The following is a 27,572-nucleotide window of genomic DNA, read 5'->3' on the forward strand; positions in this document are numbered from 1 at the left end:
TCCAGAATAGCATTTTATTTTACAAATGAAATGTAGGAGGGAAAGAACTCACTTCAGGAAGGGGACATATGGGGGATGGCTGGAAGGCAAGACAAGGCAGACACGGTGAGGGGATGGGTGGGGGGGCAGACACCCTCGGACAAACACAAGCGTAATCATCAATAAGCACATGCTGTCCTTCGATCATCACTCTAATGAATTGTAATCAATGATAGTAGCATTCCAGGACACTCCGTAATAACTGTCCCAAACTCAATCCCCAAATCAATAGTTGGATCACATTCTAGTGAGCATTATGGAAACACAGATGCTGAGACTAGGGATGGAGAATTTATTTGTATTTTTTTTTTCTTAAATGTAACCTTTAACTAGGCAAGTCAGTTAACAAATTCTTATTCACAATGACTGCTTACCGGGGAACAGTGGGTTAACTTCTTCAGGGGCAGAACAGATTTTTTACCTCGTCAGCTCAGGGATTCGATCCAGCAACCTTTCGGTTACTGGCCCAACGCTCTAACCACTAGGCTACCTGCCGCCCCAGATACAGTGGTACAATCTCCTTGGAAACATTTACAGATGTACACAAGACAGAACCAAAATGTTCTGACACAGCAGACCATTCAGATCAGAGATACATGTAGTAGATGGGGAGTTACAGATACCCGCAGAACATATTTCATAGTAGGTGCAGTAGGGGTGGCATGAGGTAGTACAACACTTTACCTCAATAATCACCCAGTTGTCATCCCCTCATGGCCTCTTCATTGGGGCATCATTGATCCTGTATCCTGCATCAGATGAGCACTGACGAGACCATTGGGAAAATAAACTGTGAATGTGTTTGGTTCATTAGTGGATGGGGATGAATTTCATTTCACAGCAATCCACTGCCTTGTAAAAATATTTCCAAATCTGGTAGGCTAGTCCATTTTACAAGGTCAACTATGTCCACCCTTCTCTCTGACGTCTCCGTCTGCTCATTGGTTGCTGTGGGTTGAGTGACAGGTGTTTTAGCCAACACATCTTTGCAGTTATAGGGCCATTCCTAGTGAGGCGGGGAGTGTGTAGAAGTGCAGACTCAGAGAGGCAGACCAGAAATAAAACAGTGGTAATAAAATAGCTTTGCTCTGCTGTCTTTGAAATGTACCTCTCCTTCCCCTTTTACAGTGTGGTGTGTGTGTGTGTGTGTGTGTGCAGAAACATCTGTGTGTGTGTGTGTGTGTGCAGTAACATCTGTGTGTGTGTGTGTGTGTGTGTGTGTGTGTGTGTGTGTGTGTGCAGTAACATCTCTGTGTGTGTGTGTGTGTGTGTGTGTGTGTGTGCAGTAACATCTGTGTGTGAGTGTATAGTAACATCTTACATTCAGCCCTCGGTCAGTGATTCAGTACCTGAGCATTCTGCCCTGGGCTGCTGTGCACACGTTCAACAGAGCAACCACACATCAGACTCTGCCTGTCAATACAGGAGTCATATAGAGAGTGATTTGGTCAAATGTATAATAATAATTTAGCTAATTAGGCTTTTTTACTCAGACATCAATATGCTAAACTGTTAGGCAATGTTGACATACCACGGAAAGGTACTGGTCAATAGTTAGAGAAAATGGAATTGATGCTATAACCAAGTCTCTCTGCCTCCAATAGCTACAGGGGATCCTTAGGGTTAAACTGAAGACCTTGTGACGGTGAGGTCAGAGTTTGTCTTGTGGTTCTGGTACCTGAGTAGGACAGGAGAGCGGCCACAGGGGGATTGTGGGTAAAGTATGGACACATGGGTGGAGGAGTGTAACAGAAAGTGGTGTAGTGCTCTTCTTAAAACTCACTAAGACGTCACATACACATAATGCTCTCTCACCCAATCATGCACGCACACACACATACACACACACACACAGATGAAGACATGACAGAGAGCCATGGATCCAAGGAAACGGACAGCCGCAGTAAATAACCCAGGAGTGGGTTCAGACATAAATAAAGGAACCCTGGCTGTCTGTGCATAACTGTTCTGTTCAAAGCTCCGTAAAGCAGGAGGGTTTAGACTCTAGTTCTTCTCACATGTCTGTCCATCAGACTGAGAACGCGTCTCTCCCTCATCCTCTTCTCCGCTGTCTCCAAACGTCTGCTCCTCCATGTTGGCGAAAGTGTGCGAACGTGCCGCCACCTGGGCGGCGAGGGCGGAATTAAAGCTGAGCGCCGCCGAGCCGTGTAGTTCCGTCAGCCTCTCCATCACCGTGATGGCGGGGATCCGGGGCTGCAATAGAAGGTCGGGCCCGTTTAGTCCTGCCCCCTGGTCAGGCAGCCCGTCATATTGGTAGAGCTGCGCCCCGCCCGGGACTGAACCTTCACCCTCCTCCCCCTTTTCCTCCGCCTCACCACAGCAGAACTCTTTAAGTGCTTTTTCCTCTGCCTCTGTGAGGGGGCGCTCGTCCCTGACCCAGTCTTCCTCCTCGTCGTTCAGCCTTTCCGATAGGTTGTTTCCCTCAACAACACCTGGTTTGGCCACGCCCACAAGGGTCAGAGTGTCCAATGGGTCGGAGGGCGTCTGAGATTCTATAGAAGTTTCCGCGGAAACTATAGGCATCACCGCCGCTAGGAGACAAAATAAACACATCATTAAATGAGAGAGACAGAGAACTAAAGGAGCAGCAGAGGCAGAGAGGTGCATTGTGGGTAGGCGGAGCGAGACCTTGGTCGTTGAAGAGCAGCTGTTTCCACTTCCTCCTCTCGCCCTCGGACGCCCGCTGGCCCAGCACGGCTTTGAGCTCCGATAGGACGCGCCGAGACTCCTCCCTCTCCCGCCGGTGGCGCGCTTGTTCCTCGGGAGACAGCATGTCAACCACCGACCCCGCACACCCGTTCTCATCCTCAGAGTCCGACACGTACGCTTCCAGCTCCTGGCCAATCAGAGGGCAGGAAAGACCCATTACACATAAAGACATACACTACAGGCACCTAGTTTTTTGTTTGTTTATTTGTGTGTGTAGATCCACAGTGAGTGGTGAGGTTCAGTACCTGCTCCTCAGGCACGGGGTCCCTGTCCAGGATGAGGGTGTAGGTTGGGGCAGGGGTGCATGGCACAGGAGGGAGACACTGCTTTGGACCATCAGGAGTTCCTGAAAGAGAAAGGATGGATAGAACGTATTACACACACACACACTCAAATGGAGACACACCACTCTACGCAATTATCGGTTTGTTTAAACTGTGTATCAGATCTCGAGTCAGTCAACCTGCTCCCTGCTCACAAAGAGTAGACCTCTAAAACGTGCTGAAACAGTCTGTGGTGAAACTAGGCCATTGTTCCCTCCCTCCCTTCCCTGCGAGGTCTGGCTCTTATCCTATATTTGAAGGAGCCACTTCATCACTGACTGTGAATAGTCTCTGGGCTGGGCAGGGGGAGTACTGACTAAAAATAACCCTTCCACTATAACCATGGAAACCTGGGGGGGGGTCCAGTATTCAGACCCAATATCAGAGCCCGTCACCTCTCAACCGGTCAGCTACGCAGCCGGTCAGCTAACTACCGAAGCCTAATAAAGGTAATGTGTGTGTTCTTCACCTGGGCAGGTGTTAGCTCTCCTCAGCATGCGCTCCACTTGGCCCACGGTGTCCTCCCAGCATCTGGCGCTGGCCTGCATGTGGGGCTGCAGGTGGCCGAGACGCTCCTGGAGGTCCTGGTAGCCCTCCACAGTCACCTCCACCGCCTCCTTAGTCACCATCAGCTTCTCCAGGTCATCCTCCAGGATAATCATCCTAGTGGGGGGAAGGGGAGGTGAGATGAGGGGAGGGTTTGGGGAGGAGGGGTGAGGAGAGGATGGGAGAGGAGGATGTGGCGAGTGGGGTAAGGAAAGGGGGCTAAAGGCGTCCGCATGCTTCCCAGCCGAAAATGTTTGTGCATATATTATGACCACATTTTCTGATGCTTTAGTTAGTTTTGGACTTCAGCACACAACATTTTTTCTCAAGGCAAGCCGAATTCATTCATGGACATTTTTTCATTGAGAAATACTGCACCAAACATCTTAGTTAGATGTAAAATTGTGTGACTAAGATCTCCTCTGCAAAAACGACAAAATTAATGACAGATTTCTTGAGTTATCTTACATTAATTTAGACTATTTGAGGAAGTGTATACTGGCTACGGCATCTCAAAATGGACAAACAATACTATTGCCGCTTTTTTCACGTTTTTCAAGAGACGGTCCTTTAGGGGGGTATGCAAGCACTCTCGTTCATTTCACCTAGCCGAGTTCGGCTATGCACCAGCCAAACTGAAGAATACTGACGCCTGTAGACTGAGGGGTGAGGAGGGTATGGAGTAAGAAGTGTTAGGGTTAGGAGGGCGAGGGTTGAGTAAGGGGTTAGATTTGACTCACTCGGTGAGCAGGGCCCTGAGATGCAGCTGCAGGCTGCGTACAGACGTGTGCAGTGTGTTGAGCTCTCTGCATTTCTGTTGAGCGCGCCCCACCCTGTCCGAGCCCTGCGTCCGGTGCTGCGTCTCAAAGTACCGGTGGAACTCGTAGCTACGCTGCAGGTCGCCTAGGCAACCGGCCAGGGCACCGTGGAAAGGCTGTGTCACCGTGGCAACAGAGCGGTGTATGGGCGGAGGAGGGGTTCTACCTTTGACCCAGCCTTCCCTGGGCTCCTCCAGTCGTCGTGGTGACAGCAGCAGGGCCAATCGGCGGAAACATTCTGAGCTCTGCCCCACCCACAACTGGAACAGCACCTGGAGGACGGAAAGCCCACAGGGACAAACAGAGAAGCTAACATCCTCACTCTGACAATGCCCCTCATTTCACCTATTGACCTGCATCTAAATGATCTCTTCCTTCTATCTTTCTCATCATGTTTCTCTTCTACTCTTTCTTCCACTATCTATATAAAAGCAAGTTCTCCATCCCAAATCTAACCCAATCTCATCTCACCTTCTTTCTGTCTCTCTCCCTCCCTCTCGTGGTTCAGGTAGGTGGGTCTTACCTTGAGGGCAGGGAGGCTGTAGTCATCGGTGAGCTCCTGTGCCTCCTCGTCAGTCAGGTGCTCTGTCCCCAGGCCCATCCCCAGCTCCTTCAGAGGCACCGCAGACACGTAGTTGGTCACATTGTCGATCTCAGAGTTCAGGGGGTACGTGGGTACGAGTTAAGGAGCCCATCAGCTCACAGATTGACACTCATATACTAAATGACGCGCCAATTGGTCAAACAGAATATATCCTCTAACACACATTCACTCAAGTGTAACACCAAATGGTTACTGGTAGAAATCAATCTTTAGTGCTTGCATTGTTTAATTCCTGCATAAGTTGAGTCTGGCAATATCCCCTCTCTATTTGAAAATATTCTCTCTCTCTATCTATCTCTCTCTCTCTCTCTGTGTGTGTGTGAAGGATATGCTTTGAGCATGTGGCAGGTGGCTCGGCGGGAGGCTCTGAAGGCCGAGCGGAGCGCCCGGTACACCGCCTTCCGCAGGCCAATCAGCTGCTGCCCCCGTGGCCCCACCCCCAGTCCCGCCCTACTAAAGGAGCTGGCCGCACTCACCCTGTCGAGCAGACTTGACAAGTGAAATGTGATACAACTGTGCAGACGTCCCAGAAAGGCAGGGAAGCACACGCAACACGACATGCTAACAACATGCTAATAACATGTGTATGACTGAGACACAACAGGACAGGCTAACACGCTAACAACATATGACACGGTTATGACAAAAGCTATCACAAAACAAACAAAGACGATAACAGGAACGGGCTGTGGGACAGGCAAGGAAAGGTAAAAAGTGGGCCCTTCAGGTAATGATAAACTAAGATAATAATAGATACTAGCCTAAGTGCTAACCTTATAGTTGGGTAGATGAAAGTGCTAGTGGGTGAAAGTGGACAGTAACATTAAGAACAGAGTATGTGACTCACAGCAGGGTTAGCATGCACACTTACAATATGAGTAGGAAGGTGAGGATGCACACTCCCACTATGGATGAAGTAGATAGATAGTAGATCAAATGGCCCACTTACAGGGTGAACCCTCGAGAGATGACCTCTGTCTCCTGTAGTAGTCTCAGGGACTTGCGGGCCAGGCTGGTCAGAGCCTTACTGTTCAGCGCCATGGTCTGCAGCTCGGAGGCCTGGGCGTGTGCTGCCCTCTGCATCCTCCCCTGTCTCCACAGCCCCGCCCCTCGCAACCCCACCCAGCCCATGACTGCAGCACACCACGGGATCACAGCCAGAGACCAGGCCCCGGCAGAGAGAGAGGACAGGCCTAGTAACACTGCAGCCAGGCCCACCAGCACTGCTACGTCCCTGAGAGAGAAGAGAAGAGAGAAAGAGAGAGAAAGAAAGAGAAAACCAAGACAGAAAGAGATGGAATGTTGGAATGTATCGTCTGCTGTGTGTACATGTAGATATTAATATGTGTGTGACTATGTTAGGATCTGTGTTTGGGGCGTACCACTGCGAGGGTGAGGCGAGGAGGCGTGGGCAGGGCAGGGAGTTGTCTCTTCTGGGTGCGCCAGAGGGCGAGGCGCCCAGGGTGAGCAGGCTGGGGTCTAACAGCTCGATCAGCTCCACATCCTCCTGGAGCAACACATCCTGGTCCAGGATACACTGCACAGCGTACTGGCCAAACACACAGTCCTATAGGGAGGGCGAGAGAGGGATGGAGGGAGGGAGAGGACACAGAGAGAAAGAATATAAGAACATGTGTCTTTGAGATGAAGTCACTTAAAGTTCTATGGTTAGTCCCATGGTGACCCTTACCAGCTGCTGCTCCAGCATATGGGCAGAGGCAGCCTGGTGGAACGGGCTACGCCTCCACAAGGCATCAGCCAATCTCCATAGACGTCCTCCCTGCCAATAACACAGAGGAGGATGGGTCAGGCGGGGAAGAGACTGGAGCTAATAAGGGGAACAGAGTAATCAACCGGGCATAATTCTGCAAATGAATAAGTCACACATCCTTCATACGAACAGCAGACGACACAGCCTACTACATCTGTGAAAGCAAACTGGGGAATGAACTCTGGCCATCAACCACAAATAATGCTCATAACAGACACACACAGAGGCCACATTCCTAAGAAACATTTCTTCATTCCAGGGCATATCCCAGGAAACAGGCTCTTTAAGACACCAACAATGGGTGATTGATTGTGTGTGTGTGTGTGTGTGTGTGTGTGGACTCCCCCCCCCCAACACACTCCTACACACACAAACACCCTCCATTCCCCCCTAGTTGATAGTCTGCCAGGCTCCAATAGGAGATTCACTGTAAACAAACAAAGTAAACAGAATTATATTCTAATCACTAGCAAACGAACAGAGTAATTATAAGCATTCCAACTAAATTGTACAATTTGATATGCTATTAACCAAATAATTCTCCAAAATGTCTATATTAGAAATCCTGATCCCCTTTCATTTAGCCATAATAGTGTGAAGAGTGAGTGAATTAAAATAACTACAGCGAGTGACACAATCTAATGAGAATAGCTTATTTTCCTCCCAGTATTTTCTATCCCTTGGGAAAGTAGCAGTACTATCCCATACAGTCATTGGTACTATCAGTATCAGACAACATCACCACTAAGGAGGCATATTTCAGGCTGAGTCCCAAATGGCAGCCTATTCCCTATATATAGTGTGCTATTTTTGACCCAGGCCTGAAGGGATTCAGCGTTCCAGCCCGGCTACAGTTGTTCATGAAGAAGTTTCCACTCGGCAAAGGTCTAGGATCAGCTCACCCTCTCCCAATCCTAACCTTAACCATTAGTGTGGAAAATGCTAAACTGAACCAAGATCAGCGTCTACGGGCAACTTCACCCGTACTATTGATCCAGACTGGCCCGGGTGTGTTTTCTACCCTGACTTTCTGTTATTGGGAGTTTGGGACGCAGTGCGTTATTGGTCAGCAGGCTGCAGGGCTATTGATTATGGGTCTGAGTCTGAGCTGCAGGACTGGGCGTTCACGCTACACTGACCAACCACAGCAGGAACAGAACATGGCATCTAAACCACCCCCCAGAGAAAGGGTAGTGTGTGTTAGTCGTGAAGGGGGAGGCCCATGTAGGCGTTTTCATTCTCTACTACTCATTCATCTCAATCTAATATCCCCCATCCAAACATTAAGGCAGGAGACAGAGACGGGCCACACAGAAAAACACACACACAGACAGCGGAATGCAAACACAGTGACACAAACAACCAACACATCACTAGGAAGTACAGTTCATTTCCTGGTCCTGTCTTGCTCCTGCTCTTTAGTATTCCGCTGGCGTCATCCAGAGGAACATTCCCGAGTCTTTGTGCTCCCCGTCTGCCATGTGAGAGAATGGAAAAAAATACTCTGCAAAGACGTGTGAGTGTGAGAGAGACTCAGAGAGAGAGAGAGAAAGGGTAGAGGGAGTGAAAGAGGAAGAGAGACTGTGACATTATGTATGTGTTCTAAATCTTGAAGCCATATTGCCATAAAACAATCCTCAACGCTTGATCTTCTCTCCATCTCACTCTCTTATGACTTCAGGATTTGAAGGAGGAGACTAGGCAGGCTGGCAGTGAAGTTTTTTATTACCAATAATCTTAAACTGACCTCGTCCTGCCTTCTCTCTCTTCAGTTAGCTGTCTCGTCGTGACTTATGTGACATGACACATGCAAAAAGGCAATATATATATTCCCATTGGTAGAGTCAGAAGGAAATTGTGGCACAAAGAACCTTTATTCAGATGGCACACTGACAGATTACCATATGTCTCCCTCTCTCTCCTTACTAACCTCATTTGGTGTCATACAATGCTCTGGTCTAGTGTGACATTTAGTTCTGTAAAATAACATCAATGTGCCATCAAACATTTTGGAAATCCTATTTCATTCACAAATGTGGATGATTTTCAGGCCCAGTGTGTGCTAAACAGGACCAATGTGTGCTAAACAGGACCAATGTGTGCTAAACAGGACCAATGTGTGCTAAACAGGACCAATGTGTGCTAAACAGGCCCAGTGTGTGCTAAACAGGAGCAGATAACCAGTGTTGGCCTCTGACTGTCTGGAAATCAAATATACACCAGACAATCACCCATGTTAACAGGCGCGCACACACACACACACACACACCTCTATTTGGGCTACAGGAAGTTGGACAAGGAATAACCATATCTTTGCCATTAACCCATAGGAATCCCCATCCAGTTGACTACTTGAAAATTGTGGATGATGGCAATGCCCAATAACAACATCCATGTTTAAACGGGTTATATCCATGATGAGTCCTCTATGAGAATAATTCCCAAACGCTCCTCCGAATAACAGGCTCTCGGAGAGGAAGCATGACGCGGACGGACGGAAAGTTCTTGGTGGAGGCTAATGTGACATAATTTCCTGTCCCTCACGGGAAAAAATACAGAAACAGGAAAAGGAATGCACTCAGAGTCATGTGACCACGCGCTGGCCAGAACCCTGAAACATGAATGCATACTGTACAGCAGCAGAGTATTATTAGCAAAGAGCTATGATTGTGCATATGTATATTACAGTACATATCACACAAGCCACTCACACCACAGATGCATACATATTTTATTTTATATTTATTTAACTAGGCAAGTCAGTTAAGAACAAATTCTTATTTTCAATGAAGGCCCACTCACTGTGGGTTTGGACAAGCTGTCCTGGAGGGAGGTTGTCGTCCCCTCTCCTCCTCCACACTCGTCCTCCTGAGACACTGTGGGACATGCCTCAAAGTCTGTGTGTCCTAGATCATGCAGGTAGTGGAAGAGCGGAGAGTTCTGGAAAAAGAGAGAGAGGGGAGAGTGTGTAGAGAGATAGAGAGAGAGAGAGAGGGGGAAGAGGGTGAAAGGGCAGAAGGAGGATGGGGGAGGAGAGATTTAGACAAATATCCGCTTTTTGTTCCTGCTCTTCCCAATTCTCTGTTACAGATTTCCCAATATACAGGAAGCTATTCTTAGAAGTGTCATAACCCAGCCGGCACTGCAAGTGGAAGGAAAAGCATCCCTGATCTGCAGTAGCATTACGTTCCAATTACCGTCTGGAACCATACGCTCATTCTCCATCTTCTCTCCCATTCAACTTGCCATTCCATGCAGATTTCAGTCACGCTCTTTCACACTTGACTTCTATACATAAACACAGAGACCTTGATGCTGCGGGCACAACAGCCACTCAGATGACAAGCTCGAAAAGGAAATCATCTATTCTCTCTGCTCAAGTCTTGGTCGCCATGGGGAACTAATTGTATTACTGTGTGCAGCTTCTTGTTTTTTATTGATTCACTAGGGTTTGGGGAAACATGGAACGAGTTAGCTAAGGGCTAAACTTCTGCTGAGCAAAGATATGTTAATGTTAAAAGCCTAGTAGAGAACACCCCATGTATGTGCACAACCCATCCCTAAACCTCCCCCTGGCCCTAAGCATCTTGCCTCTTTCAATACCCTTTTCTTCCACCTAATCTGCTCCTAAATCCATTACTCCAATGCAGCGATGGAATTAAGCACAAACATAATCATCTAAAATCCTTGCATAAAAGAGTGTTCTACATGATTAAGTGTTAAAGCTCAGCTTAAAGTGGGACTGGAAGTGTGTGTGTGTGTGTTGCCAGCAGGGATGAGCAAATCACTGTCCTGCATCACAGGTCAGACTCCCACCTCAATCTCCCTACAATTGAGATGTGCAGCAGCAAAGTGGGCCTTTGATTCTCTACCTCTCCTCTGTTTGCCCCTAGGACAACGTACTGGCACTTGGCACTGGCATAACAACAATTTGCCCACAATTAAGAAAAAAATAACCTACATTATACTCCAATTTGACCAAGGAGACACCTGACCCAATTTCCAACCAGCTGCCCGACGCTCCTCACCCGAAGGAAGAGAGAAAACAAAACATCTCCGTACTTCTACATCTGGAGAGCAAGCCATTTGCATACCTTGATAGATCCACCTATAATACGTTATCATGATTACACCCCGATCCAAGCATGACATGGTGGGCTAAAGTTACTCACTTGCATGATCGGACGGTATCGGCGGCGCACATGTTGACACATCAGGCTGTCAGATGTTTCGAATAGCTAACGTTATTCCCTTCCTACATCGCATAAAGCACGGATCAGACACACACTCTCCACGCCAGCTATGATGATGAAACAGCACACTGCCCCATGATAAGAAAAGCTACTTAGCAGGCAGGACAATTTAGCAGGACAATTTAGCTCGGATTTATGTCTACGCATAACAACAGGGGTAGCTAAACGCCAATGGGTAAACGTTGCTCATGGCCATTCTAATAAGCTAGCTAACGTTAGCGAGCCAGCTACTCTGACAGTCTGGTCAACCACGCCAATTTCATCACGCAGAATGAATCAGAAAACCTATACAAACTCGGGCTTGACACACTACACTACGCGTTAACGGAACATATGCGCCTGAATAAAAACACAAACCTCAAATACCACATCTTCATCAAACTCCTCAGTCATTGCTCTCCGCCATCGATATCCAACCGTTACGCATTCTGGGATTGTAGTCGTTTGTAAACGTCAAGAAGAGAAAATTTGAAGCAGTTACTAGCAGTTTGCTAGTCCCTGTTAGCCGCGCAAAACAAACTCCTCGGCAAAACAACACTTCCCACAATCCAAATCGCCCAACGCTTCCCGGAGAACCTCCGTGTTCGAGCAGTAGAGACAGGATCCTCCAGTGGTCACGCCGGGCAATGCAACGTCCTCAGCCGGGAGCAAGGGAAGGAAACAGCGCCGTGGCCGAAACACGAAACTCCAGAAAACTGGAAAAAGGGGGACTAGAGGAAACAGTTTATTCACGTTTCAGTCGGTGATATAAGCGACATTTTGTTTCTTTTTTATGTTGTTTACCTGGTGTTCTTTGAGACTGACTGACAATGGCGCCTGAAAAAGAAAATCCACGAAATTCCGTGCCATCCCATTGAAAGCAAGTTTACTCATGGAGTAAGGAAAGGAGCAAGTCGGGAGTCATGAGCACAGGTTTGTTTCCTGGATGGCTAAGTAGTTGCATTTTGTCGACAAAGCAGTTTATTTGAGTGCGTTTGCAGTTAAGCGTTTTACCAAGCAAATCCATAAAAGCAAAAACGTTTAAGTTTTGCAGAAACATAGCCCAGCTTTTTCCAGGTTATTACATTGTAATTACTGTTTTTCATAATGATAACGTTACCTCTCCGAAGGCGTAGTGGCAAAGATGAGCAGTTTCCACCCGCTCCTGATTTAGGTTCCCGAGGTTATTACATTGTAATGACTGTTTTTCATAATGATAACGTTACCTCTCCGAAGGCGTAGTAGTGGCAAAGATGAACAGTTTTCACCCGCTCATGATTTAGGGAGAACAGTCATTCTGGTTAGAATACTCCAACAAAAGTACATGCAACACAATTGATGCATCAGCCAAATGTGAAGAGAGAACGAGCGTGTATGAGAGGGCAGATACATTCAGCTCCTTTGTGTAACATTTGTCCTCCTGTTTTGACGCATCCAGATGCGCAATGGATTTTTTTTGTGTTACTTTCAAACATGGTTATGTAACCTAAAGCAGCGATTGTCAACCACTAAACCGACTAATTTTCAATCCGTTGAGGCAAAGGGGATTTGGCACTGAAGTTTACAGATTTTTTCCATGAGTAAGTTAGCTAGAGGGTCATTCAGGCTTCATCCACATCCGCTCCGTGAATTCGCTTCTCGTGGTATCGCACTCGCCCGGCCAGTCAGTAGTCCTGATCCAGCACAGTCGAGCAGAAAACGAGGCCATATCCTTTTGGGCATCTCATTGTGGATAGTATATAGGACGCACATCTTTCACAACACACACACACACACACACACACAGCCAACTTCAAAACCAGTCAGTGCCATGAAATCGTTGAGGTTATACTCAGCAAAAGATTCGAAAACATTTTGAACCAGAGTGAACAGACTAGGACAAGGAGGACGCATGCAGCAAGGTGACACGGGATTCTACTTGGGTTGGTGCCATTGAAGCTGAGAACACAAGCCAGAAAACTCCAGTCAACACAACGGTTCTCTCACAATTCACGAAATGTAATCCATATAATTGTTGACATATATTTGACATTTGTATTTTAAAGCATAATTGAGAAAAAATGAATTGAAGTTGGAATATTTGTGACTTTTGATCCTTACCCAAAATATTTTTTCACCCTTATCCTTTAAGACTGTAGGTGCAACTTAGCAAAAGTTGGTGTCATTTGAAGCTTTACAGCTTGCTCTGTAATATTAGTAGTCTTTTGATTTCAATAACACATTTCTTACATACAGTACAAGTCCAAAGTCTGGACATACCTACTCATTCCAGGGTCTTTCTTTATTTTAACTATTTTCTACATTGTGCGAATAATAGTGAAGACATCAAAACTATGAAATAACACATATGGAATCATGTAGTAACCAAAAAAGTGTTAAACAAATCTAAATATATTTTATATTTGAGATTCTTCAAAGTAGCTACCCTTTGCCTTGATGACAGCTTTGCACACTCTTGGCATTCTCTCAACCAGCTTCATGAGGTAGTTACCTGGAGTGCATTTCAATTAACAGGTGTGCCTTGTTAAAAGTTCATTTGTGAAATTTCTATCCTTCTTAGTGCATTTGAGCCAATCAGTTGTGTTGTGACAAGGTAGGGGGGTGGTATACAGAAGATATCCCTATTTGGTAGAAGACCAAGTCCATATTATGGCAAGAACAGCTCAAATAAGCAAAGAGAAAAAACAGTCCGTCATTACTTTGGTTAGACAGGTCAATCCGGAAAATTTCAAGAACTTTGAAAGTTTCTTCAAGTGCAGTCGCAAAACTATCAAGCGCTATGATGAAACTGGATCTCATGAGGACCGCCACAGGAAATGAGGATGCAGAGTTACCTCTGCTGCAGAGGATAAGTTCATAAGAGTTAACTGCACCTCAGATTGCAGACCAAATAAATGTTTCACAGAGTTCAAGTAACAGACACATCTCAACATCAACCGTTCAGAGCTGACAGAGTGAATCAGGCCTTCATGGTCGAATTGCTGCAAAGAAACCACTACTAAAGGACACCGATAAGAAGAAGAGACTTGCTTGTGCCAAGAAACACGTGCAAATTAACATTAGACCGGTGGAAATTGGTCCTTTGGTCCAAATTTGAGATTTTTGGTTCCAACCGCCATGTTTTGTGAGACGCAGAGTAGGTGAACGGATGATCTCCGCATGTGTGGTTCCCACCGTGAAGCATGGAGGAGGAGGTGTGATGGTGTTAGGGTTCTTTGCTGGTGACACTGTCAGTGATTCACTTAGAATTCAAGGCACACTTAACAAGCATGGTTACCACAGTATTCTGCAGTGATATGCCATCCCATCTGGTTTGCGCTTAGTGGGACTATCATTTGTTTTTCAACAGGACAATGACCCGAAACACACATCCTGGCTGTATAAAAGCTATTTGACCAAGGAGAGTGATGGAGTGCTACAATCACCCGACCTCAACCCAATTGAGATGGTTTGGGATGAGTTGGACCGCAGAGTGAAGAAAAAGCAGCCAACAAGTGCTCAGCATCTGTGGGAACTCCTTCAAGACTGTTGGAATAACATTCCTCATGAAGCTGGTTGAGAGAATGCCAAGAGTGTGCAAAGCTGTCATCAAGGCAAAGGGTAGCTACTTTGAAGAATCTCAAATATAAAATATATTTTGATTTGTTTAAGACTTTTTTGGTTACTACATGATTCCATATGTGTTATTTCATAGTTTTGATGTCTTCACTATTATTCTACATTGTAGAAAATGGTTAAAATAAAGAACAACCTTTGAATGAGAAGGTGTGTCCAAACTTTTGACTGGTACTGTACATTTATAAATATAGAAAAATGAAACATGAATTTAGAAAATATGTATTTTTTGATTTGGATAATTTTTCAATTTATTGTTGAACAGAATATGCTCTACCTGCATATCAAAGTTCCAGAATATGACCTCTGCTACTTTTAGAACTATGATCCAATTTGTAAGTATTACCAACAGAGTGAATGTGACAATGGATTCAAAATGGTCACCCTCTGTGATTTGCTGGATGTGCAATGATACAAGTAAAGGGAGGGCTGTAATTGGTTACATTGCCTACTATGCCAATTTCTCTGTATAAAATGGGCCATAAGTATAAAACTAGCAGAGAATATTATGTTCAACAATATATTGAAAAATGTGCCAAATCAAACATTTTATATTTTCAATATTAATGTTTATATTTTGCAATATTCATAAATGTATGTAAGAAATGTGTTCTTAAAATCAAAATACTAGTCATGTCACAGAGCAAGCTGTAAAGCTTCATATGACACCAACTTTTACTTTGTAGCACCTACAGATGAAACACTATGGCGTCTTAAAGGAGGCCTGGGTAAGGCCAAAATGTCTTCAATTAATTATCTATCTATTATGTTTTAAGATAAAAATGGCAAATATATGTCAATAAAACTTTGAGTGTCTCATATTCAATGCAGAGGTCTGTATTCATAATCCAGTTATCCATTTAGTGCAGGCTCAGCCTGCCATGGGTATGTTTGGTGCCCGCTTAGAGATACATTCACACAGTAATTGCATTACCATCAAAGTGTTTTATTTGTGGGAGATGTGATGTCGCTTAGGTTATAGTTCGTTTTTTTTTTTTTGATTGTTCAGCTTTTCTCTACAGACAGAACACAGTGAACCATTACAGTTGACTGTTTTGGTCAGGCTCATGATTGAATATATGAGTACAGAAATCATTTGGTTCTTTCATTCCTTCACTTTCTGCCCACTTGCGCCCAACCTTACTTTGTGAGCTAAAAATCCCATTGACCTCTAGGGGTTGATTCTCTGATCCTTGCCCTGCCCTCTCTTACCCCCACCAGTTGTCTGTGTGCTGCTGCTGGCTGGTTGGTATGTGTCGATGAGGTGATGGGGGGGTTCAAGGGATATCCAGGGCAGTGCATGCATTACAGCAGGGCAGTGGAATGCATTCTTTTTTGCTTTTTGCCTCCAGTTTGTGCCTTTAAACAGCCATAAAGGTTAAAGGGTCAATTCTTTCTTTGCCTCCTGTGACGTGTGTGTTTTCAGCAGCCCCCCTCCCCATCACTGTCTAATGTCTACTCCTCTCTCTTCCTCCTCCTCTAATTCTCTACAGGTGTGAAGAAGCCGCCAGTGGCTCCCAAACCCAAACTCGCTCCCTTGGTGAAGCTCTCGCCTCCTCCCATCGCCCCCAAACCTGATCTTCTCCTCTCCCAGCCTTCCCAATCCTCCCCCCTTCTTACCCAACCCTCCCCTGCCGTGCTAAAGAGAGCCAAACCTGCTGTGGCGCCCAAACCATGCCTCTCCAAACCCTCCGCCCCAGCAGCCCCGGCTTCTCCCCCACCCCCCAGACCCAGAGTACCCCAAACCCCTTCCCAGGAGTGCCGGGGGGCTGGGGACGAGAGCCTCTCCTTCCTCAACTCCAGAAACGGGATCCTGTCGCAGCCCATCCTGCGCGACTCGGACTACATCATTCCTACATGCTCCTGTGGACTCCAGGACTGCTCCCAATGCAAACGACTAGGGAATGGGAACGTTACAGAGGTCGGGAGCGATACGCTCGGCTCCTGGCCAAACGGGAATGCCACGGAAAGCACTGTAACGCTGGTAGCCAATCGGCCGGGTAAAACAGAGAACGGAGACAGTGAGAAGAGCGGAGGAGTGACCAACACCCTCCATCTCAGGCTCAAGGACAAACCCCAGAGAGAGGAGGGGCAGAGGGATGGAGAGAGGAGCAGGGATGAGGAGAAGCTGCAGGGGAACAAAGAGGAGAGGCAGAGGAACCAGAAAGGACAGGAGGGTCAGAAGTATCAGACTGGGTCAGGGGACCAGTCATGTAATGTTCTTGAGGTGGCAGAGACACTTACACAGACTGAGACTAATGCTTCTAATGCAGAACAGACATACACTGACAGCTGTAATATATTCTGCAAGGAGAGCGACACAACTCCCCTCATCCTCCCACTGGAAGTCTCCCCCATTCGCACCCCCCCACAGACAGTCCCCCCCACCCGCATCCCCTCTCAGACTGTTCCACTCACCCGCAGCCCCCCACATATTTTACCCCCCACCCTCACCCCCATCCAGATGGACAGTGAGCCTGACAGCACCCCCTCCCACGCAGACAGTAGTACACAGTGTTCCAGAATACCCAGGTTACCCACTGACCTCACAGTCCCTGCCGCCCCCAGTAAGCCCCTGCCCGTGCCGCTGCCACGCAAGCCCCGTAAGCTAGCCCTGGTAAGGCAGGACGGCCTGGAGGCCAGCACCCATGAGGGGGAGACAAAGAACCGCACACAGGGGGGAGAGGTTGGGGAGACTGAGGGGATTGGGGGGAGATGTCTCACCTCAGAGAAGGAAGAACACACCCAGGGAGTGTATGACAGTCCCTCACCCTCCCAGGACCCTGAAGTTGAAGAGGAGCCTCACCCTGTGCCTCCACCTAGACAGAAGTCCCTCTCCCCCCGCCTCCACAGAGCCATCCACTGTCCCCCCTCCCTCAACCGAAACACCTCCCACTCTCTGGACTTGCTCTCTCAGCCTGAGCTTAACACACTGACCTCAGAGAGAAGAGGAGGAGGGGATGAAGAGGAGGAGAAGGAAGAGGAAGTTGAGGACGGGTACGGAGACTTTGAGCGCTACCCTATCACCCGGAGCCTGCCCAAACAGATCAAGCTCAGCTGCCGCCCGCCCCCCGTCGGTATGACAATGAAGGCCAGCTCGTCGGAAGAGGGGGGGTCACCCAGGGCCCCGCCCAGGAAGCCCCAGAGACACAGCCTGCCAGCGGGTGCCCCCCCGTCCATCACCCCCCCTCCACCTCCTCCGCACCACGCCAACACCCCCATGAGGGAGCTGCCTGCCACCCCACAGGAGAAACCAGCCTGGCGCTTCCCAAGGCCCTTCTTCAGCAGGCAGAGCTCCTCCAGACACAGCAGCGGCAGCAGCAGCCGAGGGCCCCCCCAAGGGAAAGCAGCTCTTCTGGGGGGGAAACAGAGGGCCCAGTCCTTCTCCTCGGCTGACCTGCTGGCCCGCGCCGACGGCACCAAGAGGAGCCTTTCCTTCCGGAAGCTTCTGGAGCTGCGGTTGTCTGTCAGGATGTTGCCACGGTTACTGGCCAGAAGCGGCCAGTCTCTGGATTGTACCAGCGTGGAGCCGGGCGGGGGGGACGGGACGGTGGACCAGTCCGACGACAGTGCGGGGGTGTCTGGCAGGGATGGAGAGGGGTCGGTAGAGTATGAGAACGTTCCTCTGTATGAGGAGATACCGGAGTACATGAACCTGCCTTTCCTCAGCGCACGGCTGGGCTGGCCACTTACACACAGTCTGGACCCAAGCACACACAGACACAGTGACTCAGACGTCTATGAGGTGCAGGATCCATACGAGAGCCACTGCGACTATAAGCGACCCCATTCCATTGACTATGAGAGGTACAGCATGTGTGTCACAGTGTGTTTGTTCGTGCGTGTGTATGGTGTGTGTGTGTGCGACTGTGCGTGTGAGTGTGAATTCTTTCTTCCTCTGTCTACACACACAAAGGGTCTGGGTTAGGTTTCAACGGAGTGTGTGTGTCATTTTGTTGTCTGATTGCATAGTGCCTCTCGTGTGTCATGGGCGACTTAGGTTTCAACGAATCCAGAGTTACAGAGCTGATCATAATCCTTTGATCATTAGTTGCCTACAGTAAATAACTTGATTATTACATCATGCTACTTATTGTTACCGTAGTGTTAATGTACCACGACAGTCATAGATGTGTCACTTTTAATGAGCTTTAATGCTTCATGAATCCGATATCCTGGAAAGAGAGACTCGAGCAATTTACAGTAATTGTTTTGATTTTGAGCCTAGAACAATGCCAAGGGTGTGTGTACTGTGTTTAGTGGTTTCTATTTGTGTGTGTGTGTGTGTGTGTGTGTGTGTGTGTGTGTGTGTGTGTGTGTGTGTGTGTGTGTGTGTGTGTGTGTGTGTGTGTGTGTGTGTGTGTGTGTGTGTGTGTGTGTGTGTGTGTCACAGTGAGACCGAAAGTATTTTAGTATTTAGGCCATGTTTTTAGCCCAGGTTGTGCTTGTGTGAGAGTTAGTTTTCACTTTGCAGTCTTGGTCCCACTTTGGTGCTAAACTATGCATTTACATGGTGGTAAGACCATGTCAGGTACAATGTAACTACATTGTGTGTACTATACCCATTATTACATAGTACTTACAATGTAGACCAACATGCTGTGTTTGTGTGAGAGTTAGCATTAGCAGGCTGTGCTTTTACGAGTGTGAGAGTTAGCATTAGCATGCTGTGCTTGTACGAGTGTGAGAGTTAGCTTCAGTGTTAACCATCCAGGCTGTGAATAGAGCATTGATGCGCAACAGGTTGGGCTGTTTTCCTGTGGGTTATTTTCAGTGGCCAGGGCAGGAAATGTCTGAAAATCGCAGAAACGCCACACTGCACTCTGAACAGGGAAAACAAACCTCCAGCAACCACCAGCCTCTCTCCTCCCTCCCTCCCACTCTCTGGCTCTCGCTTTCTCATCTCTTCCTGTCCCTCTCCCATATCTCTCCCGTTCCCTCTCTCTCTCCCATCTCTCTTTCAGTTTCTCACTCTCTCCTATTCCCAGTAAACTGCTTTTCGATTGACTCGACGTAATTTAATATTTTGCTACTGTATTGGACACGAAAATATTTGCGTGTGTGGATGGGTGAATGGACTGGACACGGTCCTTGCTAACAAGAGTCAGGCCTTCCAACTCACTGTAATCACATCCTCATTCAAGTGTTCTTGTGTGTGTGTGTGTGTGTGTGTGTGTGTGTGTGTGTGTGTGTGTGTGTGTGTGTGTGTGTGTGTGTGTGTGTGTGTGTGTGTGTGTGTGTGTGTGTGTGTGTGTGTGTGTGTGTGTGTGTGTGTTTACCTCATATATCAAAAGGCAGTTGTGTGGGTGCAGTTGTGTGTGTGCAGTGCATGTGCGTGCTCAGACCAGTATTTTGCTAAGCCACTCTGGGGCCATGAGATAAAGGCGGTCAGTCAGATTACAGGACAGGTATAAAGAAGGGCAGGTGAGGGGGAATATTAGACTCCGAGTTCAGCAGTAAAGAGCAGTATGCAACAGTTCCACATATATCTAGCTGCCCAGATCTGGCACTCCAGTTGGATAATATTAGTGTGTATCGTTCACTGTGTGATTTTATGTGTTTCATCGTTTGAAAGATGCTTGCATTTGTGCATGCTTGTGTGTGTGCGTGCGTGCATGCATGTGTGTATGTGTATGCCGTTGTGGTTGTTTGAAAGAGTGTGTATGTGTGTCGTGAATCTGTAGTGTTTCCCAAGCATCTGAGCCTGTTCAGTTTATGTAACTAGCCTCAGGCAGTAAACAAGAGGCACTCTGTGCCTGACCCAGTGTGCAGGAAGGCCTGTCTATGGAGTGAGAGAGGAAGAGAAAGAGAGAGTGAAAGAATGGGAGAAAAGAGAGAAAGATGGGGGGTAGGGAAGAGAAACAGGGTATAGAGGGAAGAAGGAGAGACAAGAGGAGAGGGAAAGAGGGGTAGCTGAGAGAGAGGGAAGGGGACAGACAAAGTAGTCAAAATAAAGAGAGTGACAGTATCTTATGAGTCCTCCAGATTAGAAAGTAGACAGTACTTTGGGTTTGTTTGGTTCAAAATCCAGCTGTGATAATATCTCCTGGAAAGGCTGTGAAGCCAAGATGAAAACATTAGTGGCACAAACACATGTTGCTACTTGTGCCACTCAGCAGACAGACCTGTATCAGCTGACTGAAGAGCAGGCTGGTGCCCTGCTGCCAGCAGACAGGCTGTCTGTGGAGTCATGGCAACTATGTTTACCTGAGGACAGCTGTGGACAAAGTATTGACATCCGTGTTTCAGGCTGGTGATCATCTGAGTCCCATGGCTATAGAGACATCGTGCCATTTACTGTTCCCATAAAACGTTCAAAAGGTCATTCAGAAGTGTGTGTACGTGGTATGCTTGCATGGATATACTGTATGTGTAAGTGCACACACACTCTGGCTGATAACCATGAGGATAATGCGGAGACCGGGACTTCCTGTTTTGCCTGCAGGGGCTGGCATGGATTGGACGATGCTCACTCTGAGGAGGAAGTCCACAGCTCTGACGAGGATGACAACAGCTCCACCTCCAGCAAGGAGCACCTGGAGCTGTCAGAAGAAGACAGACAGGTAGCTATCTTTAATACACACACACATCCTTATGTGGTTGTTATTAACTGGTGATGGTCAATCTGCACAATCTGCAACACTGGCTCAGGAGGACACGCTCGTACCCACACACACCCAGATAGACAGTGGATGTGGCGGCCTTGTCAATAAGGTTACGGTAGGGCTCTTTAGATGTGTTTGCTCTGGTAGGTCCTATGGCCATGCAGTGAGGCGTGAGTGATAACAGAGGGGATGTTACTGAGCCAGAGTAATGACAGTGATGACGGGTGGTATAACAGGAAGGATATTGGCAGGCATAACACGAGTGATAACGACACCACAGGGCACAGGGCTCTATGAAGGAAAGAAAGGCAGGCGGGGGATATCACACTGTGCCTGCGTGTGATGGAGCTGTCATTCTGTCTCTTGGGTCAGACATAGAGGGTTTAGGGGGCAGGAATAACTCTGAAACTACTGTCTGACCCTATGCATGATACTCTAAAACAGCGTTTCTTAAAGTATGGGGTCGCGTACCTGTTAATTGTGGGTCGCGACGTAAATGTATAATTATTGCATTCATTACTGGAATTGATTTGGCCAAGTGCAACTGCGCTCTCTGCTCAGTTTGGCAGCTGCGCGAGTGGGAGAGGTAAAGGGGATGCCCGTGTTCTTCGCGGTTTACCGGATCTTTTTTTCTGCAGTTTTCTTGTAGATAATTCCGCGACCCACAGGCTGCAGCGCTGTGGTTCAAACCACTGACTTGTTATTCCCACTCGCCATCATGAAATGGACTCATGCTAGCCACAAGTTCTGACTGAGCTCAATCGTCATGAAACGCATATACAGCGATGACTTTGTCTCTTTCATACAAACTTTGAGAATTAACGAGGAGCGCCCACAGTGTGCTTTGTGTGGGGAAGTGTTTAGTAATGAGTCTCTCAAAACCCACAAACGAATAAAATGACACGTCCTGACCAAACATCCAGGCACAACATGAAACATGACGGTAAACCCAGGGAGTTATTTCAGAACAGGGCAGAATGCTTCAGGAAACAGTGCTTCGACAGTGGGAAAGTAAGTCAACTAACAAGGCATTGTTGTCATTTAATAACAGGTGATAATAAGCAGAAATAAGGGAGTACTATCTCTCATAGTAACGTTAGTATATGTGAGTTTATCTTTCAAACAATCCCCTGGCCTTGTAACGTTAACCAGCTAATAGCTAACGTTAGCCAAAGCCTGCTAACTAGTTACTGATAGTGCAACCCTAAGAAACAGTACAGATTAAGATGAAAAATTCAGGCCGACTGTACATTTTACTGTAGACATTATTGTTGAAAACAAGTATAGGTTGAAACTGTTGCTGTTACAAGTAATACTTTTTATTCTGAACTGGAATAAACTGTTTGAAGAAATATTATTTTTGGGGCAAACACTCACAGTTCTGGGTTGCTCATCTGCAGCAGGAAGCGGTCTCCTGCCTGACTGAGAAAGCAGTAGATGTTCTGATCCAGTTTGGCACTACATACCTATGCAAGTCAGGGTTCTCAAGTACAGAAACAGTGTCAATGCTGAGCATGACTTCAGTGTTGCACTGTCAAAAACTGAGCCCGGAATAGACCTGCTTGTTGAAAACCTCAACCAGCCGCACACCTCTCATTAGGACTGTGTGTATGTGTGTGTTTTCTGGTCTACATCTGTGTGATGTGATCAATCAGTTTATTCCAGTTCAGAATAAAAAATATGCATTTTAACAGCAGCAGTTCCAACCTAGACTTTCTATCAACAATAATGTATACAGTAAGATGTATAGTAGGCCTGATCATTTTTTATCTGTACTGTTACTTAGGGTTGCACGATCAAAAAGCCTGTGTGTGTGTGTTCTGTTATACATCTATGTGATGTAATCAATCCGTTTATTCCAGTTCAGAATTTAATTATTTATTGTATTTTAACCACAACAGTTCCAACCTAGACAGATATGTAAGAGTGTTTTTAATGGTGGAAAATAAACATGAAAAGATTCATGGGTATTTCATTGTTATTTGTTTTTGTCTATATTGCTTTTTTTTTAGGCATAAGGGCAATGAAATGTACCGATATTTACGTATAGTTGCATATTTTCCTAAGCTTGGGTCCCAGGCTGAAAAAGTTTAAGAACCCCTGCTCTAAAAGCCTGTGTCTGTAACAGACAAAAACACGAGCACACACACACACAATTAGGAGCAGGAGGCCCCTTCAGTCACGCAAGGGCAAGGCCACTGTCCAAATTAAGACCGCCTCATTTTCACCCCAGACCACTCACTCTCAGACTGAAAGGGGGAGAGAGAGTGTGGGAGGGAGAGTGCAGAGGGCAGAGAAGATAGCTGAAGTGGATAGAGAGTAGCGAGGGAAAGAGACGTGTGAAACGGCACCTCTGCTTTCGGACATAATCTCTGTTGAGTGTCTGTTTAGAAACAGCAAATGGGCAGATTATTGTGCCTATGCATACTAGAGCAGGACAGTCAGATGGTGGGCTGCAGTGACCTTGTAAGTGGAAGTATGTCTGTACCGTTTAGAATATGGCTAGCTAGCTTTTTACACTACATGGACTGAATGCTGTGCTTTTCTCTGTCTGTCTGTCTGTCTGACTCTCTGTCTGACTCTCTGTCTGACTCTCTGTCTGACTCTCTGTCTGTCTGTCTGTCTGTCTGTCTGTCTGTCTGTCTGTCTGTCTGTCTGTCTGTCTGTCTGTCTGTCTGTCTGTCTGTTTGTCTGTTTGTCTGTTTGTTTGTTTGTTCCAGCAGGAGGATGAGGTGAAGAGGAAAAAGGTGGTGCATATCGCCCAGGAGATCATGAGCTCTGAGAAAGTGTGAGTACCTGAGACACACACACATCCAATCAATGACTTTATCATGAGAATATACCACAGAATCTTTCCTTTTTTTTAGCGGTGGGTGTCTTTTTTTGTCATATATAATGATTTACACGCATCTCCTCTCCCTCCAGGTTTGTGGATGTCCTGAAGCTTCTTCACATAGTAAGTATCAGTTAAGCCGCGGGGCTTTTGATGAGCACCATATCTGTGTGTTATCTGTGTGTTCAATGGTGTTACTCAGCAAGCCTTCGACTAGCTGAGCTGTGTTGCCTTTCTCCCCCTGAGGCAGCAGTACTCAGCAGTGGAGTTGTCTCTGGTAGAACTGTTGTTGTTGTTGTTCCTGTTGCACTTAGCAGGATCAGTGATAAACACTGAGACTCACATTTTCTAAATCATAAAGGAACCTAAGGAGTCAAGCATGCGTTGTTAGTTTCAACTTTCAAGTGGTGGCTTTATAGAGTGGAAACATAGGCTAGAGTTGTTTCATTATATTTAACTACCGGCTAGCTAGCTCACTGCTCCTGCCTAGTGGGTGGAATACCGTCCCTGCTCTGTGCCTGTTGGGGTGAAAAGTGGAGCAGGTAACCGTGACGACAGAGCTGGGTGCTTTGATGTTGGTCTCAGGGGGAGGTGACAGGTGTGTGTGGGATCTCTGATGAGTGTTGTTAACTCGCGGTGGTGATGTTGTGGTGATTACTGTACTGGTCTGGTCTACTGGGCATTGCTGGGCTGTGTCAGGCTGAGGTGGTCAACTGTATCAGCCAGGTCAAGCTGTCCTTGGCTCTTAAAAAGGATTTGATTTTGCAGCAGAAGATAGACTGTGTGTTGGATTTCAATATTTTATTTATTTAAAGGAAAAATGCTTTAATCCAGCCTTTATTTGTCTCTCATAGCCTAGTCTCTAAAATCTCTCTAAACCCACAATTTGTCTTAGATGGCCGCAGGGTCGACATTAGATTTCCTCTTGGGAGTGGCTTTCAGACTGCCCGAAAGGGGAATTGCAGGTACACACACACACAGGGTCAAGTGTCCCCCTGTCTCTCTGCCTTAAACAGGACCCACTATGGGATTACTTTTGAATATGGGGCTGGGCATGAGAGAGACAGAGAGAGAAAAAGAGGGGGGAGAGGGAGACTTCAAGAGGTCAAATCACATTCTCCAGTCTCCATGGCTGCCCCTGGCCACAGAACAGCTGCTTCCTGCAGTGAGTGAGTGGGTGGAAGACCCCCAGACATAGAAATGCCTCAGCTAATCCTGTGTGTGTGTGTGTGTCTGCTGTGTTTATTTTGGTTTCACACTTAAGTCCTCCCTTATAGGGTATAGGATGGTTCTCATTTGATATGTTGTGTACAATAATGTGTTGCATTATATTTTGACTTGACTTTTGACTTGTTTTCTAGGGATACAGTTGAAGTCGCAAGTTTACATACACCTTAGCCAAATACATTTAAACTCTGTTTTTCACAATTCGTGACATTTAATGCAAGTAAAAATTCCCTGTCTTAGGTCAGTTAGGATCACCACTTTATTTTAAGAATGTGAAATGTCAGAATAATAGAGAGAATGATTTGATTCAGCTTTTATCACATTCTCCAGTGGGTCAGAAGTTTACATACACTCAATTAGTACTTGGTAGCATTGCCTTTAAATTGTTTAACTTGGGTCAAACGTTTCGGGTAGCCTTCCACAAGCTTCCCACAATAAGTTGGGTGAATTTTGTCCCATTCCTCCCGACAGACCTGGTGTAACTGAGTCAGGTTTGTAGGCCTCCTTGATCGCACACGCTTTTTCAGTTCCGCCCACAAGTTTTCTATATGATTGAGGTCAGGGCTTTGTGATGGCCACTCCAATACCTTGACTTTCAGTCCTGACTGATGTCTTGAGATGTTGCTTCAATATATCCACATAATTTTCCTACCTCATGATGCCATCCAGTTTGTGAAGTGTACCAGTCCCTCCTGCTGCAAAGCACCCCCACAACATGATGCTGCCACCCCCATGCTTCACGGTTGAGATGGTGATCTTCGGCTTGCAAGCATCCCCCTTTTTCCTCCCAACATAACGATGGTCAGTATGGCCAAAAAGTTATATTTTTGTTTCATCAGACCAGAGGACATTTCTCAAAAAATTACAATCTTTGTCCCCATGTGCAGTTGCAAACCGTAGTCTGGCTTTTTTATTGCGGTTTTGGAGCAGTGGCTTCTTCCTTGCTGAGCAGCCTTTCAGGTTATGTCAATATATGACTAGTTTTACTGTGGATATAGATACTTTTGTACCGGTTTCCTCCAGAATCTTCACAAGGTCCTTTGCTGTTGTTCTGGGTTTGATTTGCACTTTTCGCACCAAAGTATGTTCATCTCTAGGAGACAGAACACGTCTCCTTCCTGAGCGGTATGATGGCTGCGTGGTTCCATGGTGTTTATACTTGCATACTATTGTTTGTACAGATGAACGTGGTACCTTCAGGCGTTTGGAAATTGCTCCCTTAGGATGAACCAGACTTGTGGAGGTCTACAATTTTTTTTCTGAGGTCTTGGCTGATTTCTTTTGATTTTCCCATGATGTCAAGCAAAGAGGCACTGAGTTTGAAGGTAGGCCTTGAAATACATCCACAGGTACACTTCCAATTGACTCAAATTATGTCAATTAGCCTATCAGAAGCTTCTAAAGCCATGACATCATTTTCTGGAATTTTCCAAGCTGTTTAAAGGCACAGTCAACTTAGTGTATGTAAACTTCTGACCCACTGGAATTGTGATGCAGTGAATTATAAGTGAAATAATCTGTCTGTAAACAATTGTTGGAAAAATTACTTGTCATGCACAAAGTAGATGTCCTAACCGACTTGACAAAACTAGTGTTTGTTAACAAGAAATGTGTGGAGTGGTTGAAAAACGAGTTTTAATGACTCCAACCTAAGTGTATGTACACTTCCGACTTCAACTGTACATGTTTCGGTCCTTCACACTGCAGCTGTGTGTGTTTTATTGTGGGTGTGGGGCTGTGGTTGTGTGACAGTGTTCACCAGGACATTGGGACCCTGCCCTGGTTGTCTCACCACTTCCTTCCACCTGGATGTGTGTGTTGACTCACTGGGCAGTGTGTGAGTGCTGACTCAGTTGTGTGTGTGTGTATGATGCGGAGGGACGCATGTTTATGAGGTGATAACCAGGTGTTCCTGTGCTGTACTGTGTAACGTCTCTCCACCCTGCAGCTGTGTGTGTGTGTGTTAATTATTCTCCCACCACTCTGTTGTCGCTGTGTCAGTTCCCTTCATTCGTCTGTCAGCATTAACCCCCTCCCTCCCTGCAGGATTTCCGGGACGCAGTTGCCAAGGCGACACGTCAGAATGGCAAGCCGGTGGTTGAAGAGCGTATTCTAACCCAGATCCTCTACTACCTGCCTCAACTATACCAGCTCAACCGAGACCTGCTCCGGGAGCTAGAGGAGAGGGTGGCCCACTGGTATGCATCCACACCATCATTATCAGCACCA

At 46.7% G+C, this 27,572-nt stretch overlaps 2 protein-coding genes across 4 annotated transcripts in view; one reads left to right on the plus strand and one right to left on the minus strand.

Moving 5' to 3' along the window:
• LOC139566015 (vezatin-like) lies at positions 1 to 12,566 on the minus strand. Of its 3 annotated transcripts, none has more exons than XM_071386823.1 (12): positions 12,184 to 12,566; positions 9,634 to 9,771; positions 6,751 to 6,840; positions 6,443 to 6,627; positions 6,010 to 6,294; positions 5,391 to 5,549; positions 4,980 to 5,127; positions 4,379 to 4,728; positions 3,562 to 3,755; positions 3,015 to 3,115; positions 2,689 to 2,896; positions 1 to 2,591 (listed from the first exon to the last, which is right to left on the minus strand). In XM_071386823.1, exons 3-12 carry the CDS (start codon positions 6,766 to 6,768, stop codon positions 2,044 to 2,046), a joined length of 2,196 nt encoding a protein of 731 aa, XP_071242924.1. In that variant the 5' UTR covers positions 6,769 to 6,840; positions 9,634 to 9,771; positions 12,184 to 12,566; the 3' UTR covers positions 1 to 2,043. The 3 variants fall into 3 exon arrangements, with proteins under 3 accessions (XP_071242924.1, XP_071242923.1, XP_071242922.1); XM_071386822.1 differs by lacking the exon at positions 12,184 to 12,566 and adding an exon at positions 11,004 to 11,184 and having other exon boundaries at positions 5,391 to 5,537; XM_071386821.1 differs by lacking the exon at positions 12,184 to 12,566 and adding an exon at positions 11,004 to 11,184.
• LOC139566014 (FYVE, RhoGEF and PH domain-containing protein 6-like) overlaps positions 11,699 to 27,572 on the plus strand; it is a 27,900-nt gene continuing 12,026 nt past the window's right edge. The window contains exons 1-6 of the mRNA XM_071386820.1: positions 11,699 to 11,996; positions 16,172 to 18,485; positions 21,124 to 21,241; positions 24,004 to 24,071; positions 24,209 to 24,239; positions 27,390 to 27,541. Of these exons, the coding sequence (XP_071242921.1) occupies positions 11,987 to 11,996; positions 16,172 to 18,485; positions 21,124 to 21,241; positions 24,004 to 24,071; positions 24,209 to 24,239; positions 27,390 to 27,541 (2,693 nt within the window). The 5' untranslated portion in view covers positions 11,699 to 11,986. The remainder of the gene's footprint in view (positions 11,997 to 16,171; positions 18,486 to 21,123; positions 21,242 to 24,003; positions 24,072 to 24,208; positions 24,240 to 27,389; positions 27,542 to 27,572) is intronic.

The sequence above is a fragment of the Salvelinus alpinus genome, chromosome 37 (assembly GCF_045679555.1).
Source record: "Salvelinus alpinus chromosome 37, SLU_Salpinus.1, whole genome shotgun sequence".
NCBI lineage: Eukaryota > Metazoa > Chordata > Actinopteri > Salmoniformes > Salmonidae > Salvelinus > Salvelinus alpinus.